The 20,442-nt window shown below is 38.2% G+C and overlaps 1 protein-coding gene across 1 annotated transcript in view; it reads right to left on the bottom strand.

Annotated features, from left to right (window-relative positions):
- The window catches only part of LOC126272058 (kinesin-like protein KIF14), a 234,826-nt gene that overhangs the window by 201,750 nt on the left and 12,634 nt on the right, over positions 1 to 20,442 (bottom strand). The window contains exons 4-7 of the mRNA XM_049974580.1: positions 18,947 to 19,256; positions 16,974 to 17,081; positions 13,537 to 13,653; positions 13,246 to 13,374 (exon numbers count right to left, since the gene is read on the bottom strand). Coding sequence (XP_049830537.1) covers positions 13,246 to 13,374; positions 13,537 to 13,653; positions 16,974 to 17,081; positions 18,947 to 19,256 — 664 coding nt within the window. The remainder of the gene's footprint in view (positions 1 to 13,245; positions 13,375 to 13,536; positions 13,654 to 16,973; positions 17,082 to 18,946; positions 19,257 to 20,442) is intronic.

The raw sequence follows: 20,442 nt of genomic DNA, 5'->3' as shown, positions 1-20,442 counted from the left end.
CACTACAATACTCTAACTTCTTTAGAGACTTTATATTTTGAGAGGTCTGAACGTGCTCTAATGTAGGACTGCCTTTTTCCACTCGTATTACAGAGCTGACGATAGACAGAGTATGAGTTACTATTCTTTGTATCATGTGTATTAATTTGTGAATCATTATGTTTAGCTCTGAACTGTTTTGAGATGCTGAATATTTAATGTATTGGATTGTGATTATGAAATGGACTTATATATTGTGATTATGAAATGGACTTAGCTTTTGTGTATCTTTGGTTACAATTTAGTTTGGGGATTTTGCTATCGTTCTCTTAACTCTCTCAATGTTACTTTACTGCATTTGATAAGGGTATTTTCTGTCTGTATTATAACGGAATATCTTATGAACACTTCACACAAATCTGACCTGTTCTTTTTTGAATAATCGTGATAAACATAATTCTCTGTTGTTTACATCAATTACAGATGTTAGAATAGAACACTTGTTATATTAAATTATCCATTTAACTTTTTTTTTATCAACTTGCAATTCTAGCCAACGCATAGAGTATTTGACTATAGGGTTACAGCGACACGTTATTATTTGCAGTGCTTTAGCTGTGGAGAACAAAAGCAGATGCGCGCAGCTCAAGCCTATGCCTGCATTCAGCTATTGTTTTTAAACAGAGCCATGCACTGGACAAGTATCTAAACTATGAGTAACTAGAGGTAAAGGCACAACTGGTTTGCTACTATGGGACGCTGTTTGGAAGAGCAACTCAGCAAGAGGTAACCATTAGCTACCATTACATCTGACTGTTGGCATTGTCAAGGTACCAATAGATATAAAAGCACTGACAAATCAGACACGTATCAAGAATACAGCACTGTTTTCAACAGACACTAGCCAATAGCTGACTAGATGGCTGGGATTCAACCAAGGAATGAAATACAGAAGGTAGGATGACGTGATGTGTCTTGGAAGTATCTTCTTTTACTTGGATGGTACAGCCCAGCAGTGGTTTGCAAACAGAAGCTAGGACAAATTTCTGAAGGAAATTAAGAGGACATTTGGTGCCAAACAGTAGAAGAACTGCATAGCCAAACAACAAGTAAAGAACAGAGTACAGTGCTCAACCAATGAATTCCACCAAAAATGGCACAGTAGCTTCCAAAGCACTAAAATCAAGATTGTGATGAACTTTTGTCAGCCAATCATAGCTCATGTCATGTGATCTCACCAGCCAATGACAGCAGATATTCAGAGCATAGGGCATGTGATTGTCATTCAACAGCAACATCACTGCAAAGTAGCATGAACAAACAAATGGGGAAAGTTAATGGTTAAAATTAATATACATACAATCACATGTAATATTGGCCATCAAAATTTTTTTGCTGTTTCTTTTTTCTAAGGGAGTGGTTAGGCAGGATTCTAAGAACACAGCTTAAATTGATGCAGCTGAATTTTCCTGACAAGCACGATTATAAATTTCACTGCCGTGCACCAAATATTTTGTAGGTTACCTGGTTGAACACATGTTCCATCGAGCACTTCATCTTTTCCACTGAAAAGCCAATTACGTGTCCAATTGCTCAAGAACTCGCTTTGCACTTCTTTTACGGATATTTACACTTTTTGCCATCATTACAGCATATTTTGTAATCAATGAAAGAACTAAAATAAACATGATAAACTAAACTTGAAACTTGGTCTTTTTTAGTGTGTGTTATCCCCTGAAATATATGAAACACAAATTTGCCAGCAAAATATTAAAGAATGGCATAAAACTTTTTCTAAGTGGCTTGTCCTCAGTGTTAAGTTTTGAAAGAGAGTGTAGTGCTCTGTGATTTGAGAAATTCATTGCACATTCTCATGTGTAGCATAATTCATCTTGCTTGAAAGAAAATTTACTTTGAAAGTAACACTTATCAACCCACCATTCACAATATTTTGTCGTGACCTGTTACAAATGTAAATAGTTGTGATGCCACGCTCTTCAAAAAGAAGCCCTCATGAAAGACGCATTGAAAGCAGTTTGTTTTTATGAGTTACTACATGGCCTTTGACACATTTTGCTGTTGGCAGATGCTGGTATGCACACTGTGTTCTGTTGTTGTAAATGACATATTTTCTTTGCAATTAAAATTTTATTTTGGTGTTATTCTCTTGTTTAAATTTTATTTCTGCAGTATTATTCTGCTGTAGCAGCCTAAAGTAATTCTTTGTCAAAGTTATCTGTTCTTACCAGTCAAAATTACAAAAATCTAACTGAAAACTAAAATAATGAAAACTTCCAGGAAGTCTAAAAAATTCTTGGGTTGTTCTCCAATTTCCCCCCAAAAAATTCCAGGTTTTTTTCCCCAGATTTCCCATGGCATACATATCCTGTCTAATGATGTACCGATGATAGTCATGGAAGACCATCACAACCACATGCAGTTAATACTGCACATAATTAGAAGAAATACAAAAGATTTATTACACTTGTTAACATCAAACCCAGCTGTCTGACAGTAGGAGCATTGTATGTCAAACCCAGTCACTAGGAAGCACTGCTAATTCAGAACTAAGTTTGTCATTCAGTGGTACTGATATCCCCAGGCAACTGCAGATGACACAGGCAACTAGTGCAACCTGTGGGAGGAAGCCCATCACTGTAGTCCTGTTAAGGCCACTCTTAACAGGCCGCTTTCCATCACCATCTAGAAATTACAGCTGCTCATCCAGAAGCAAAAATCACGGAAACTAAATAAGATGACTGTCTATAGAAGTGAGGTCCCTGCAGACGAAAATTCTCCATTGATACAGCTTCCAATATAACAGGTAATCACAAACATCACTGTTGACAAAACATAATAAATAAATAAATTCAGACAGCAATTGATTCTGAGGCATCTCTCTGAATTATATTGCCAGCTGAATAAGATTATGTCCCGATATTCAAAGATGATTAAGCTGAAAGTTACAAAACGAAAATAAGTCCAGTCAGCAAGAGCTACTATTATTTTGAGGTTAACTATCAATCACAGAAAAGAAACCTTCAATTCTGTTATTTTGCCAGAATGTAGCCATAGTGTTATCCTTGGATGGAACTTCTTTTTTAGGTGTCAGACACAATCACAGACTGTGGAAGATTTGATCTCCGGACTGACAAGGCTACTCCCACACGATCACAACAGCAATTTCTTTGGGCAATCATTATCACTGATGACACAGTCACCCTGCCACCACCACCAACACAAGTTCTAGTCAACAATCTGGACACTCTGTTTAAGTATGAAGTTCTTGTTGAGTGCAAAAAGGTAAACAGCCTCATAAAAGAAATCTATATGCCAGGGATAAAAATAGCCATCATAAATGATCAAGGGCAGTTTTGGATCATCAACTGCCATCGACAACTGCAACTCATCTCCAAAGATCCGGGTAGGTCAGCTTAGTCCCATGAATGGAGACCATGTCATGCTACCGTTACTAATTGCACACCAGAGGATACTACTATCCAGCTGCCAACATGCCCCAGCTGGAGCAAGGAATAATGTGAGTGAGTTTTTGCTATTCTCTTTCAATTTCCAAGTGCATTTAAGTCCAGAGTGGAAGTGAGATAGCTTCAACAACCTATTGTTGAACACTAAGCCAGCACCGAAGATCAGTAGTCAGTCTACATCTACATCTACATCCATACTCCGCAAGCCACCTGATGGTGTGTGGCGGAGGGTACCCTGAGTACCTCTATCAGTTCTCCCTTCTATTCCAGTCTCGTATTGTTCGTGGAAAGAAGGATTTTCGGTACGCTTCTGTGTGGGCTTTAATATCTCTGATTTTATCCTCATGGTCTCTTTGCGAGATATACATAGGAGGGAGCAATATACTGCTTGACTCTTCGGTGAAGGTATGTTCTCGAAACTTTAACAAAAGTCCGTACCAAGCTACTGAGCGTCTCTCCTGCAGTCTTCCACTGGAGTTTATCTATCATCTCCATAACGCTTTCGCGATTACTAAATGATCCTTTAACGAAGAACGCTGCTCTCCGTTGGATCTTCTCTATCTCTCCTATCAACCCTATCTGGTACGGATCCCACACTGCTGAGCAGTATTCAAGCAGTGGGCGAACAAGCGTACTGTAACCTGCTTCCTTTGTTTTTGGATTGCATTTCCTTAGGATTCTTCCAATGAATCTCAGTCTGGCATCTGCTTTACCGACGATCAACTTTATATGATCATTCCATTTTAAATCACTCCTAATGCGTACTCCTAGATAATTTATCGAATTAACTGCTTCCAGTTGCTGACCTGCTATTTTGTAGCTAAATGATAAGCGATGTATCTTTCTATGTATTCGCAGCACATTACACTTGTCTACATTGAGATTGAATTGCCATTCCCTGCACCATGCGTCAATTCGCTGCAGATCCTCCTGCATTTCACTCATACAGGGAGCCTGCAGGTGAATGACAATTTTGAAATGAGTAGAGAAGATGTTGTGAGTCATTATTCAGCCACCAGAGAGTTGTTGGTCTTCCCCTGTGTACTCAGGAAGAAGAAAGATGAGACACAGCTTTCATGTATCAATTACCAATGGCTGCACCGAAGCAACCAATTGGACTTATATCAATGGCTGCAAATTTATGAAACTTTACACTGTCTGTTGGAAGAGAACTATTTGTTCAGTGCTCCTGCCTGGAAAGCAGGAAACCCAGGTTAAAATCCCAGTCCGGCACAAATTCTCAACTTTCTCCATTGATTTAAATCAGTATCCACTGGCAGCTAAATTCCTTAATACATTTGTGTCTTAGTTCCATTTGATTTGCTCAACACTTCAACCACTTTCAAATGTAAGATGGACAACCCACTTTGATGTCTTTAACGGGCAACATGTCTGCCATCTGGAAGACATTGTTGTTTTCTTGAAGACATTTAACTATCATCTAAGCTACCAGGCAACTGTGCTGAAGCGTACCAATGAAGCAGGTCTTTGCCTGAATCAGAGGAACTGCTTCTTTGTCATCCAATAATTTAAAATTTTGCAGTATTTAGTAAACAAAAATGGAGTCCATCCTGACACACAAAAATTAAGGGGTTACCTCGGGATGTGCTCTTACTACAAAAACTTAATTAAAGATTTCAATTGCACAACACATCCATTAGAACTGCTGCAGGGAGAGGCAAAAGAAATGACACCTCCAGGAGCCCCACCATTTTTTGACGAGGACACTGAGATGGAAGTGCACACTGATGCTAATGGGCAGTCAAAATACAGGAATGCAATGGAAGGAGTGACTGCTTGTACTTGTAAATTATTCTCAAAGTCCAAGAAGAATTACTTTATGACTGAGAAACAGTGTCTAGCATTCGTCTGGGCAATCAACAAAGTCCAATCTTATTTATTTGGCAGACCATTCACTGTTATGGTACCTCGATGTAATTAACTCCATTTGAATGGTGCAGTGACAATGACATTACAACATGATCAGAATAAAAGACACTATGATACAGAGGACCAATGAGACTACATCCACAGTCTGAAGCCATAGTCCACTCTGAAACAGCCAGTCACCGTTTTGTGAGCAGTGGGAGCAATACCAGTGTACAGTTTTTCTGTCACAGCATAAGAGTTATTGTTGCTGGCTTGTGACATGCAGATCATCATTTTGTTTCATGCCTCTTGCCGTTTTACTGTTAAATAATTGTAATTTCTATAAGGTTCTCAGACCTATTTATGAAATGTAATTTACTAGTGCATTCTACGTGTGCATAAGTCGGAGCACACACTATAGAGTCAGGCAGTTCAGCAAATGTACTCCCAACATGAAGTGTTAGTTCTTGTTAACAAGCTGCTCTTGTAATAGGTACAGTGCACACAGATAACAGCCCATAACTGCACAGACAGGACATCAGGGGAGGAGACAATGGTGGTGGAGGGGGCTCCTTATTGAGCAACCACTGTTTGATGGGGGATGGGAATTTTGACAGCCGATGCCTACATACAAACTCATATCTCACACAGCAAGTTACAGCTACAGTCCCCTCATGAGTATATTGAACAGGTTATGTCTGCACAACCAATAAATCGATAAATATAGACATTAAAGTCAACAGTTTATCATAAAAGTACCAAAAGAAAAATAAACACAGTATCAGTCAGTGTAAAACAAGTGAGCAGGTGGTACCAGAAGGAATCAGAATTTTACTCTCATTGCTAGTTGTAAGACTACTGTATGCTACAGACGTAAGCGTTGACTACGGTGGTTTTCCAACTAGCCTTGGTCAATTAAGAGTATAATTGCATTACCTGTATGTTACGTGTGTTGCATAACTACTGGACATTACCCCATTTCAATCACTTAGTTTGCATATTCGATCAGTGTCTTATCATATGCCATTAGAAACCAGTGGTGAACCGTCTAGAAACTGACTGAAGATTGTCTAAAGGGTTGCATATCTTACGAAACATTTTTGTTCTACATAGTTATCCTCCTGCCTGCTGCTTAAAAGTAAACAGTATTTGTAGCAAAATTGAAACTGTCTATGGTTAATTAAGGTTTTATTAAAAAATTGTTTACTTCTAACATGAAATTGAAGGAAGTTGTAGCAAATATTAAAAATACATATAGATTTGTCATGTACATTTAACATCACAGGAAGTGCTTTAACAAAAATAAATGTCATATCCTAAAGAAAAAAAGAAAAATTTTAAAGAAGTTTGTGTGTGAAAATTTTAAATGAATGAAATCTGGGGCTACATACATGTAAATAACAATATGGACATACTTCACGCGTATTATACTTACAAATAAATTTCTTACACCTTTTTCGAGAAGATTTATTTCGCACTCAAAAGAAACTGAGCTTTTTCCTTTGTCCACATTATTTAATTTAAATATATGCATTGTGTTAGTGAGACAAATATTTGTTAAGTCATACAAAATTACCACTGTCCAGCGATGAATGGTACATGCTATGCTGTATTTCTGGATCATTTGAACAAACAAATCTAAACCAACCTATTTTGTTTTAAAAAATGATAATTTCATGTTTGTTTTCTTCTGAGTCTTCATCAATGGCAATGTTGTGATGCACACTTGAGATTAATGGTCCAGTCTTATTTTGTTTTGAACAGTCCAACACAACAGTGTACCTTCCTAAAAAACCGAACACAGAGCCCTCGGGTTCACAACTTCTATTTGTCAAGAATTCTTTTGGAATTTTTTTTTTCTTTTCTGTAGTGCCAAAATATGTAGGCCTCTTTGCACTCAATTGCTTTACAAGGGAATAACTAGAGAACTAATTATACCCTGTTATATAACTGTTTGTGTTCTCTTCAGGCCTCCGTAAAACAAGAATGTCTTGCACTGAACTGCTCAAACAATCAGGCCTGGTTGGCTGGATTCCTGCATATATTTCTAAATTTAATGATCAGTCAGTTTTGACATATATTAAAGCAAACATTTTAATACAGTATTTCACAAGCTTACTGGGGATATACTGTTTGAAGGAGCCATGCCCCTATAGTTAATAGCTGCTCATCAGTGGTTCGATATTCACTACCAATAAAATTATTGTGGAAATTGGGTACAAATACTTCAAAACTATTTCTGATTGGAGTCAACCTGTGTATCTGTTCCTACCCATTTTGGTGTGAATGTCACCAAATCTTGGACATCACTGGAGGAATCAAAATCTTTTTTTCACTCACTGTGGGATAACACAGCTCTATTTCTGATCCTTTGGAACTGTCCCCAATCTGATGCAAATGTTTTCTTGAACTTCAGAAGCTTCCAATAATCAAAAATATTCCTGCAAAAGCTTTAATTTCTATTTGGTCTATAACTCTTGAATAATGAACCCATAAGAACTTTTCTCTACTTGAAGCTATGCAAATATTGGGGCATGTCATGATTTTTGTGACAATATCATCAGCCAAAAATAATTTTAGACAATGATTTGTTGTTGTTGTTGCTTTTTTTTGCGTTCCTAACAATCATTTTAGGGTCTGAGAAAATTTTTATGATATTATGGGCAACTGTTGTCACATTAGCAATAGTTTTGTTAAGTTTTTACTAAAATAATATTTATATGGGTTGCTACTATATTTCTTGTCACTAGCATTATCACATGAACTTTCTGAAGTTCATTTGTATCAATTTTCTGTTCTGATTCCATATTAGGTTCACCCTATTGTGTTCACTATCCACATAAATATCCTCCTGTGACAGATCATCTTCGTCGGTATAATCATAATCTGCAGGACTGGATATCATCATCAGTATCACATTTGTTTCAGGCATTGCAGAATGATTACATCACAAGGCAGGTGGACTAAAATTGTAGGAATTTTACTTTCAAAGGGCAAAAGTTAACTCCCTGAAAGTCAGACCTACACTGGCTTATACCTCACCCATTCTCAGGAAGCTATTAGGCCTGAGACGTGTCTGTGGCTGTCTTTAGTGGAGGAATCAAGATTTTTTTCACTCACTGTGAGATAACACAATTCTATTCCTGATCCTAAACTGACACCCACATGACTAATGGAGGGTTAAAGTGCTCAACAAATATGCGTGGCTGGCCCCAAGAGTATTGCCAAACTGTGGCAGGAGTCTTAGAGTAGAGGGACCCTTTGCTCCCCACCCCCACAAACACATTAACGTGTTATTTTTAAGAGAGAATACCACTATTTATACATCTTCAGCTGTAATTTGTTCAAATTTAGTTAGAACTTACCTCTTATCCTGAATGAACCCAAAGGGATGGACACTTACATTTATGAAAAATTCACTGAAATATTCCGTTGTTTCTGCAGGATTTTCAACGGATTTGTCCCCTATCTTAATTTTGGAGATAGATCTGTGGACTGCCAGCTGTGACAGATTTTACAGTTAACCATATTACTTTAGATTTATTTGTATGGTTCAGAATGAATTCTTTGTGTGTCATTTCTTTTGCTGACTTTACCACCCTTCTAAATACAGTTTTACTCAATTTTGCATACTTCATAAAATCTTAATTTTTATTACTTTTCAGTTCATTATGTAAATGTCTTTTTCAGACGCTTGACACTTTTACACCGAAGTTGTCTACTTCAGTTTGCGTGTCATTTTTTATGGCAGATTGCAGGAGGAAATATTTCATTAAAAATGTGGGAAAACATTCAGAAATCTGTAAATTTTTAGAATTTTTGGCACTATGATCCACTGCTCACTTTATTTCTTAAAGTCTATAATAAAATGAGTTTATATTTTCCTTACTGAATCATTGTTTGATGCAAATTTTTTAATTGTTTGTTCAGTTATTCTTGGTAGCTCCAAAAACAAGGCAGAACAATCAAAAATATCAAATCAGTAAAGTATTTTTTGCATCATCAAATGAATAATTTCTCAGAATGTTGTCTATATATGTTCCAGATTGTTCACTCTCTCTCAAGAATTCTGTAAAGTTTAGCTTGAAACAAAATGCTTGAATCAGATCAATAAATTCCCTAGATTCACTGATTTGTGTATTATGTTTATATTAAAATTAGCAACTATGATAATTATTTTCTTTTGCTCTTTTGTTAGTTTCTGTAAGAGACTCCCTAGTTTAAACAAAAATACTTTTCTTACTTCTTTATCTGGGATTCTATATATCATGTTGGAAAGTGGTGCCACTGACATAACCAGTGTTTCTCTGCTGCTGTCTCTTGCAAAGCCGTAACAAGTTGTTTCCACACTGTGGTGCCTGAGGTGCCATTGCACTGGCCATGTAGATACTCCGCTTGCTGCAAACAAGCTCAGTTCGTGACTCAAGGCATGTGACATGATTGTGCAATCCTGCAAAACCAACTGAATAATCTAACTTTCTTGGGCTCTAGTCACACAGGTCAATTCAGATTGAGTAAGAGGCATTGAGTAAGACCCTCCCCTAAACCCATCAATTCCATATTTACCTGACAGTGATGGGATCTGACCAAAACAACCAACAAAATTGTTGAATGATAAATCTTTGTCTCAATGGGCCATGATCGTAATGCCTTTTTATTCCATCATATGCTGGTAGACATTTCTCCTTCATGCATGAGGTGGCGCACCAAGATCTTCCCAAAAAGCAAACAACATTCAAACATTCTTTCTGAATGAGAAACCCACTCAATAATATATCTCAGATGGCATTACTCAACTTCGTTTGGTTGTGGTGAAACGTTAATCATTTGTATATCCAAGCATACGGCATACTTCATGCCAATGTGCAGTTGTGTCGTACTGCAAGTTCAATGACCAGCAGTATAATTCAACATAAGAAATTCAAAATTTCTACATATATCAGTGACAAAAGCATCAACATGCAGCAAACACTGGAAGTAATTGAGTACTTCCTCATATCAACAAGTAGTATTTTTGGCACATATACATAACATTACGAGGTTGTCACTTGATATCCTATACCATCCTCTTAACTGGCTGCTTCCAACAAGATATGATGCACAATCAACATTTGGCCTATACTGTGCACAAGCACAGCAAGGGGACGGTCCTTAAAAGGTTTAACTTTTTTTCCCCTGTAATTAATGAACTTTATCTTTTGTTTTGCTAGTTTATTGTTGTTCACTGTAACAACTGTTCCCATAAAATTAATTCAGTATTCATTGTTAAATAATAGTGTACAATGCAATCCACCTTGCAACAATCTACATGGATAAAGGGTACACTGATCCTGAAAATGAAGAAATGATGGTTTCTCAGTACTTCTGCTTATAAAACCAACACAGTGCCTATTCTTGTAGAAACCTAAATGGGGGCTAAAAGACACTGATATTTGACAGATATCGCTACAACCGATACTGAAGGTGCATACAAAGAGAGAGCTCTCACAGCTAGTGCAAAGAAACCATGTATTGGAGAACAAATATTCTCAATTTTTGAAATCTAGTAATGTAAATTTTGCAAAATCCAAATATTCTCCATTTTTGATATCTAGTAAAGTAAATTTTGCAAAATCATAAAACTATCATTATAAACAGCAATTAAATTATCTGCTGCATACAACCTGTCTTACGACTAATATTTTTTTTAAATGTAAAGAGCAAGAAATGGCACTTTCTTGAATCAGAATGAGAGAGTGATTCGACCACGATTATATGAAATGTGTGTAGCGACAGTGTATATGATGATAATACAGGATGGCTACTCAAACTTATGAGGGGCAACACCTAGGAATTCCAGGTGCGGGGAGTTTGAAATACTACATATTTTAAAATTTATTATTTATAAAACACAGTAAATTTCAGTTTCAATGCCGGGTTAAAAATGTGCAATTCCCCAACATTTTATAAAATTCCCTAAGATTTCCCCAATTTTTCCAGGTAAAATCCAGCTCCCTGAAAATTTCAGGTTCTATAGAAGAATGGCCACTGTGTAGTAAAACATAATAAGCAAGTATTAGTAAGCGTGATGTGCTGCAGACAATCAAATTATCAAGAAAAATACGTAATTATCATTCTACATCGGTTAGTGAAAGAGGTATTCAGAGAGCAAAAAAAGGGGATTCAGAGAGGCAAGCTAAGGAAAGAAGAAAATTTTCTAAAATATGATTAGGTAGTGAAGTGTCTGGTGACAGAGAATATTCTTCTAATGGTCCAGGACTAAAAAAAGAAATTAACAGTTGAAACTCCATTCCATGAAAATATGGATGCTATCTTATAAATTATAAGGAACATTTTCTTGTTTACTGTTAACAAATACCTAAATCATTGTGGGTTTGTATGGCATACCAGTTTACACATTTATTCATACCCTTTTCAGAATGTTTCAAACACCTAAGATTTACACCAACCATAGCTTGTCAAACATTTTTTTTCTTCCAGCTATGAGACAATTTAATCTGAACAACTGCCAATGTACTGAAATTAATCTGTTTTCAACATTCCAAACCTCCAAAACAAAAGAATTCTTTCTAATAAAAGAAAATATTTTCCCTGAATTTAAAAAGCATGAACTGGAGACTCCAGGACACCATCCAAGCAATCCTCACCAAGTAGTTCAGTGTTAAATTTTGTCGCAGGGTGTACCCCTTCTGTAATTATAGATGGGGTACTGCCAGAAAAAGGCTGGGAGCCACGATCAAATCCTCATTAGGCACACAGTTTCAACTTCTTACATATAACTGCTGCAGCAAATATTCTGTTTAACAAAAATCCTTTTTGACATGAGGTATTTAATTCAACTGTGTAAATTCTGTTGGTATGTGAAAGTAATTTCTGCAGTTAATTGTGTGCTTCCAGGTGTTCTGCCAAATTATTGTTTCCATTTTACGCACAATATTTTGATGACTGAGCCAGCCATCTTCTTCAGGTTCTACGAGTTTCGCTGTTATGTGTGTGTATTCTCTGGCTGGACTCCAACCAGACTGAACTACTGTTGTGTCTTGTGCTGCTATTTATAGCCAAGTTCAATTCCCGATGTTCCCTACACCCTTTCATGCTTTTGTTTCCAGATCTCTCATGTATTCCTTGAAACTCAAATTTGCACAGCATTTCATTACTCTAGTGGATCCGATGGCTATTGAGATTTTAATAAATTCAGTGCGAGTCCCAAGCGTTATTTAAATTGAAACCTATATCCCTGTTTATTAGGTTTTCTGACAGCTTTATTTTGATAGATTTCTTAATTATACTGTCCCAGAAACTAGACATTTACACCACAGCACTGGTCTCACTGTATTACATTTCATGACTATACTCATGGCAGTGCTCGCGTGACAGCTGATTTGATTTGCTTGAATATTTTAGTTGTGTGTGTCGTCGATGTATCTCACATCTTTTCTTTATTGTTTCTGTCGTCTGCTATAAACAAGTCGATGTCACAGTTGTATAGAATGCAGTACACACCAAGCTTACAGAGACCTAGATCATCTTTTACAAAGAATACTATTTATTTAGATGCTATGCTTTCATACAAGCCTATCAATCTTTCTGGATACTTGGCCAGCATAAGGTAGATATGATACATTTGATGACTCTTCCTCAGTCTCAGTCTCAGCCTCAAATTGAACAAGCGATGCAATCAAAATCAAGAGTGCCTAAAAACGAAGAGGAGATTGAGACTGAGGGAGAGAAGCAATTTGTGTGACTGACAATGTTCACACCATCAGAAATGTGCCATTTCTATTCCTTGCAAAAATGTAGCTTTTATGTACCAGTTTTCTACAACAAATACACTAATTAGCTAGCAAAATACTCCGGATAATAAATAGCAAACTTGTAGCTATAAAATTGTTTCTTCAAGAATAGTACTCACCTTAAGCAGCCAAGTAAGAATTGACTCTCGATAAGGGATGAAGTGCCTTTTCTTGTTGCTTGTATTTTCAGCAAGCGATGCTATCACCTTACCCAAAGTTAGCAAGGACCTGTTGATGCTCACACCTTCCTGAAAAAATGCCAGGAAACAGAAAATAGTTTAAACAGCAACAGTTACAAACTGACTGGCTTTAATAAATGTGTTTCCTACATAATGGTCAAGAGACTTTTTTCCCACTAGCATTTTAAACTGGATGTGTAACTCAAGTGCAAGAAAAAAGCTGTTTCGTACCCGCAATCTCTCGCCAGTTGCACAGGTTTGTGAAACACGTTCACTGCCTGCTAAGTCTACTAGATTTATTTTACTTCTGCGACTATGTTCATAAATTTCTCCATTAAGAACATCTTTCTGAAACACGAAGAAAACACATGTTTAAAGAATCACTTACAGTTGCAAATATAAATGTGCTACGCAAGTTCTTAATTTTCTACATTTACGAAATGAAAATAATCAGTGTTTCCCTTAGAGTCAGCTGACAAAATATTTGGGATTAAACACAAATAAATAATAAAAATCAAAGTAATTGTTATGTCATGATCTACTGACCAGAAATGAAATCAGAAAGTAAATAATTCATTTTTTGAGTCTTTTGCTTGGTGCTGTTCATTCAAGAATCTTTGTAGTACAAATATGACATTCACGTCGCTTTGGAAGGTCAGAAGAGAGGCAAATGAAATGGAATTTTAGTTTTTTATTCAGCAATTACTTTTTTAAGTGTACTGCAAGAAATTGAGTGCTATCAGGGTCATGTCCCCGAAGAGAAAGAATTCCGAAGAAGAAGAAGAAGAAGAAGAATTCTTTCACGAAGAAAGTTAACTTCAAATGACTGATCCACCTAATTTCTTGAGCATAAGAGAGTGTGAGGGAGAGATTTTAAAAAATCAAAGGGTTGTTTATACCTGCACTAACAACAAATTCGTTGACACTCATGCACAGTCAAACATGGAAAGGGGAGACACTGCTCGTTCACCATTAACAGCACTAATGCTATGTCAGCAACAGAAACTCTGCAGTTGTGTACTCAATACATTCACATGCTACCTGTTGACCTGCAGTGCTGAGTTCACTTTACAAGACTGTATTAGCTTTATCACTTTTCTCTGTACTTTTGCTAGACATTCCTGATCATCTGTTGTGTAAAATAAACACTCACCACAGGGAAACAAAACATGACTGTAACAAAAGTAAATCACAAGGCATTAGCAGCTGAATGTAGTAAACAGCACCTCGGGTGACAGAGTGGTATGATAGTGCTGAGTAGAACAGATTGTCAAACCAAGGGCATTCTCTTATTGGTTGTTACTATGGTACCTTTTCTATAAGCAACTAGTTCTTAATAACCTTGTTATTCTCAGTTAGGTATAACCAGTGCAAGTATGTCAATGGATATGTTCAATGATAACCAACAGAATGCATTATAGGAGAGATCATGTACATTGTATAGGTTTAATATGAAGATCCAGTAGTTTATGTTCACAGATGAGTCAAGAAACATTACTTCTTCACATAGTGGTAAAACTGAGATATTTGCTCTGAAATGATGGTACATCATTGGCTGTTATTTTTTCTGGGCATTAAACATTAATGGAAGATTAGGGAACAGAGGGGAGGGGTGGGGGGGTGTTTGGAGGGTTAAGGCACTTAACAGTGAGGTCACCAGACCCTTGGTCAGCAACAGGCATCTGGGGAGGGGAGGAGGAATTGTTTGGGGGATTCAGGGACAAAACCGCAAGGTCACCAATCTCCTAGTCAAAGAGGTAGATCTGGAGTTAGTGATTGATGCCTGGAAGACATTTGATCAAATTATGAAAGTATGTAGGAGTGGTAAAAAAGGCAATATTTATGCCAGGGCTGAGAAATAATTGCAAGAGGTGGAAGCTTGGGATGGTTCAGTATACTAGTCAGAACACTGACAAGGGATCCCCTGGTCTCACCTGTACCATGAGAAAACCCGCCTGCATCTGACCCCCATCAGCCTGATTAATGGCTAGGACAGCTACAAAATGCCTTCTAGCTGGGATAAATCTTAATAGTAAGAGAGAGAAAACTAAAAAGTAATCAACAAATCAGTTGGACTAAAAATAAAAGAAGGTGAGACAAACAAATCAATAGGTGGGCAAGGCCAGTCGAGTGTCCACCAGGTCTCTGTATGAGATGGGGGCCATTCCTCCCACAGCCATCCCATCCTCAATCCATTGTAGTCAAAGTGTGGATGGGAATGACACAAATTATCTTGAAGAAAGTATAAAAACTGTTCAACTGCTTATTTGTCTACATTCTTAAGGTCTTGCCTTCATCCTAAAATGTAAAATGGGATGCAGCACAGCATCTAAAAGCAACTGAAACAGAGAAAGAGGGATGACCAAGGCAAGGCTTCTGACCATAGCTCTGTGACTGCAGCCTAGTGTCTGCAAATCATTTGGTTTTGTTTAATTCTTATGATGTGGGCAAGGATGGAAGTTCTAAAGGCTGCAACAATCTGCACTGAACTGCAGTCCAGAGACTACTGCAGACTTGCAGCCACCAGCTAATAATTGGTCATTCCTGATGTCAAATATCCACCATGATGCCATCTACTCAGAGGGCTACTCCCACAGGCACCACCCAGCCACAGTAAATGTCACTTGGAATGATGGACAGTGCCCAGAGCTCCTGCAGGGACAGGCACCGTCAAGTGTATGATCTCTGCTTGGTCAAGGGGCTTCTCCTAACAGATATCTGATGAATCCTCGAAGGACGGACTACCATGCTGCCTATTTGGGGATATTCCCCTCACAGTTTGCACATTGTGTGAGAAGTTTGGAAAAGGCTGAGGTCTAACCCAGATACGAGGACTGAATACAGCTCAACCAAAATATGTGCTGTAAAATAAGGTGGCTGAAGTCATAACTGCCACCCAACTTACAAACTATCAATTCTCTTCACTGAACCCGTATATCTTTTGCCCCTTTTCTCTTTCTTCCAGATTTCTACTACTCTTTCAGCCTCACATTTTATTCTTTTTAAAATGCTAAAAACCTGAAGTTATTTGAAGTTTTTGCACCTACCTGCAATTGGTTTCTATCAGCTGTAAAGTCTCCTGTTTCAGCAATTTGATACAACAAAATCCTATTTCACGATGTTGTTGTTGTTGTTGTGGTCTTCAGTCCTGAGACTGGTTTGATGCAGCTCTCCATGCCACTCTATTCTGTGCAAGCTTCTTCATCTCCCAGTACCTACTGCAACCTACATCCTTCTGAATCTGCTTAGTGTATTCATCTCTTGGTCTCCCTCTATGATTTTTACCCTCCACGCTGCCCTCCAATACTAAATTGGTGATCCCCTGATGCCTCAGAACATGTCCTACCAACCGATAGGTTACGTAATCATTCAGTTCAATGATTAGAATTTTTTAGTTGCACAAATGGTAAACACTTTTATTTTGATTTTTAAAAGGGAAAATGGGGTGATTGTGAGGCGAAAGGATTGTAGGCAGAGGAAAAGATATGAAATAAGTGACTGAAACAAGTGACACGTCAAAATAAAGTATGTTAATTTCTGGCACATTGACAGAAACAAACAAAATAATGTATATGTATTTTAACAACTTTTAATGCTTTGTACTTATTTTACGAGAAATTTAAGTCCATTATTAGACGTAAATAGCAGCATGTAATAAAAAAACTTACCTGTCGTTGAGTAAGTGTAATGCAGAAGATTGAATGGGATCGTGAGCTCTTTTCATTCATCACTGTAGATGCTGTTGCTTTTTGACTATTACCCACCATCAGCCAGCCCTGAAGTCAAACCCATAACAATGTGTGACAGTCTATTAGATATAAACCACAGTAAAATTTGAATTAAACGAGTATTATTTATTGAAATCATCAAGAATTTTGCTGTAAAATTCAAACAGCAGAACCACAGTTCACCCCCTGGAGAAAACATTTTTACAGCCTACACATACAAGAGTTTACCCAAATTAATAAAATTTATAAATAAGCATGAAATCCATTTACTGGAGAATTTTACAATCCAATTACTCTAAAAGACAGGGAGGGTGAGAGTCACACACCTGCTCATCTCCCACAACAGCATGAGGCAGTTTATTTTTACTAGCATGTGCAAGGGGACAAGAGCCTGGTCAAGGATCCACAAGTAAGAGGTACAGAGCAGATGTACAAAAGTAGGGAGGATGAAAGAAGTTTCTAGCTTTCAGAGGAGGGAGGGAGAGAGGGAGAGGGGGAGAGAGAGGGGGAGAGGGGGAGAGAGAGGGGGAGAGGGGGAGAGAGAGGGGGAGAGGGGGAGAGAGAGGGGGAGAGGGGGAGAGAGAGGGGGAGAGGGGGAGAGAGAGGGGGAGAGAGAGAGAGAGAGAGAGAGAGAGAGAGAGAGAGAGTACTCTTAATTCCAAAAAGTTTTACTTCAAAAGCTAGGAAGTTTTCTTTCTTTATATGTGTCCTGTCAACACCTTCAAGCTTCTGATTTTCAGTGGGTGGTCTCCTTTAATTTGAAAGTACAATGGGTGTTTAATAGGTACTGCAACACTTTTTTTTCTGAAAGCAGGTTGGTTTTATTCAGGATACCCCACTCCTTTGGAAACAAAACCCTATTTTTCAGCATAATCTCCATTCTATGTGACAGTGTTACACCACCTTTCTGGGAAGGCCAGTATGCCCACATGGTGCCACTTTACTGTCCAACGTTAGAACCAGCGTACCCCTGCATCAATAACCTCCCCACCATCCATGTACTGCTTCCGAAGGGGAGCATCCTCCATTGGGACAAACAGATTGAAGTTGAAAGGTTAAGATCTGAGCTGTAGGGTGGATGAGGCATGTATTTTTGAGTACCCAAACTGTTGGAAGTGTGTGTCACCACTATTGATACACACCGAGTTGAGCAACGAGGTGCTTAATTGAAATCAGTCAGTTACTTCGAATGAGAGTGTCCACACACTCGAACATTGCAGGAGTCAGAGCTGTGTGCAGCCGGCCGGACATGTTTGCACGACCTTGTTGCAATGACAGGTACCTCGTCCAATGACTCACTATGCTTTCTTTCACTGCCAGATCTCCATAGACATTCTGCAAATGCCTAAGAATATCTGCGATGCTCTGGTTTTGGCACGAAAAGAAACTCAATGACAGCTCTCTGCTTGGAACATACCTTTCGTTAGGGACACCATTTTGAAGACTATGTATAGCACCACCACCAAGTGGAACTTCATAAAACTATGAGGGCTAAAGCAGAAATATTCCATGCTGCCCATAACAAATTCCACTTTTTTTTTTCCAAACAAAACTGGGCACAGAAAAAAAGTGATGGATTACTTATTGAGCCCCCTTGTCTTTCCATCATATCAGAACTTTCCACAAAATTACCCATAAAATGAACAAAAATAAGCTTAAAGAATTAAATATGTGGGGGCTGTATCAGGATGGGGAAGGAAATCATGCACATCCCTTTCAAAGGAATCAAACCAGCATTTACGTAAAGTGATTTACAGACACCATGAAAAACATATGTGGATGGCCAAACAAGGACTTTAAGACCACACTTCCCAAAAGCAAGAGGAAAATTCCAAGAAATACCACATCACACACACTCGCATCTTCACAGTCTCTAAAAAAGCAAGTGTAAATTTTTCAACATGTGAACTCACCTTGAGATCTTCATAAGATACAACTACATGCTCTGATAAATCCACAACATATGGTCCAAGAACAGGATGTTCACGAACTTTCAGTGGCGTTCTCCTTTCTCTGTCTGATGAGCTTCCTAGGAGATCATGAATTTTTTCATTATATATTTCAAAGTAACTTATTTCAACTGCTACATTTCCCGATGAGGAAGCTTTCTTTCCATCGTCATCCCCAGACTCAATGAGTTTGAATAACGCATGACAAAACCTGGGTATAATGCCAGCTTCTTTTCCAAACTCCTTTTCCCCGTCTGTTTCAAGGCCCATCATGCTGGCAACAAAAAAATTAATAAGTGCAAAAGTGGAGCAGTACTAAAAAAAGCTATGCATTAAATAATAATTCAAGTAGTTTATACATGATAACATTAAGATTAATTGAAATAATTATCTGTACACTGTTCCTCCCCCCCCCCCCCCCCCATGAAGCATGGACCTTGCCGTTGGTGGAGAGGCTTGTGTGCCTCAGCGACACAGACATCTGTACCGTAGGTGCAACCACAATGGAGGGGTATCTGTTGAGAGACCAGGCAAACATGTGGTTCCTGAAGAGGGGCAGTAGCCTTTTTCAGTAGTTGCAGGGGCAACAGTCTGGATGATTGACTGATCTGGCCTTGTAACACTAACCAAAACGGCCTAGCTGTGCTGGTATTGCAGACAGCTGAGAGCAAGGGGAAACTACAGCCGTAATTTTTCCCGAGGGCACGCAGCTTTACTGTATGGTTAAATGATGATGGCGTCCTCTTGGGTAAAATATTCCGGAAGTACAATAGTCCCCCATTCGGATCTCCGGGCAGCGACTACTCAGGAGGACGCAGTTATCAGGAGAAAGAAAATTGGCATTCCACGGCTCGAAGCAAGGAATGTCAGATCCCTTAATCGGGCAGGTAGGTTAGAAAATTTAAAAAGGGAAATGGATAGGTTAAAGTAAGATATAGTGGGAATTAGTGAAGTCCGGTGGCAGGAGGAACAAACTTCTGGTCAGATGAATACAGGGTCATAAATACAAAATCAAATAGGAATAGCATAGGAGTAGGTTTAATAATGAATAGGAAAATAGGAATGTGGGTAAGCTACTACAAACAACATAGTGAACGATTTATTGTGGCCAAGGTAGATACGAAGCCCACACCTGCCACGGTAGTGCAAGTTTATATGCCGACTAGCTCCGCAGATGAAGAGATTGATGAAATGTATGACGAGATAAAAGAAATTATTCAGATAGTGAAGGGAGACGAAAATTTAATAGTCATGGGTGACGGGAATTCGGTAGTAGGAAAAGGGAGAGAAGGAAATGTAGTAGGTGAATATGGATTTGGGAGGGGGGGGGGGAGGGGGGTAGAAATGAAAGAGGAAGCTGCCTGGTAGAATTTTGCACAGAGCATAACTTAATCATAGCTACCACTTGGTTCAAGAATCATAAAAGAAGGTTGTATACATGGAAGAAGCCTGGAGATACT

Source organism: Schistocerca gregaria, chromosome 5, assembly GCF_023897955.1.
Source record: "Schistocerca gregaria isolate iqSchGreg1 chromosome 5, iqSchGreg1.2, whole genome shotgun sequence".
NCBI classification, from domain to species: Eukaryota; Metazoa; Arthropoda; class Insecta; order Orthoptera; family Acrididae; genus Schistocerca; species Schistocerca gregaria.
This window is presented reverse-complemented; position numbering and strand designations above follow the sequence as displayed.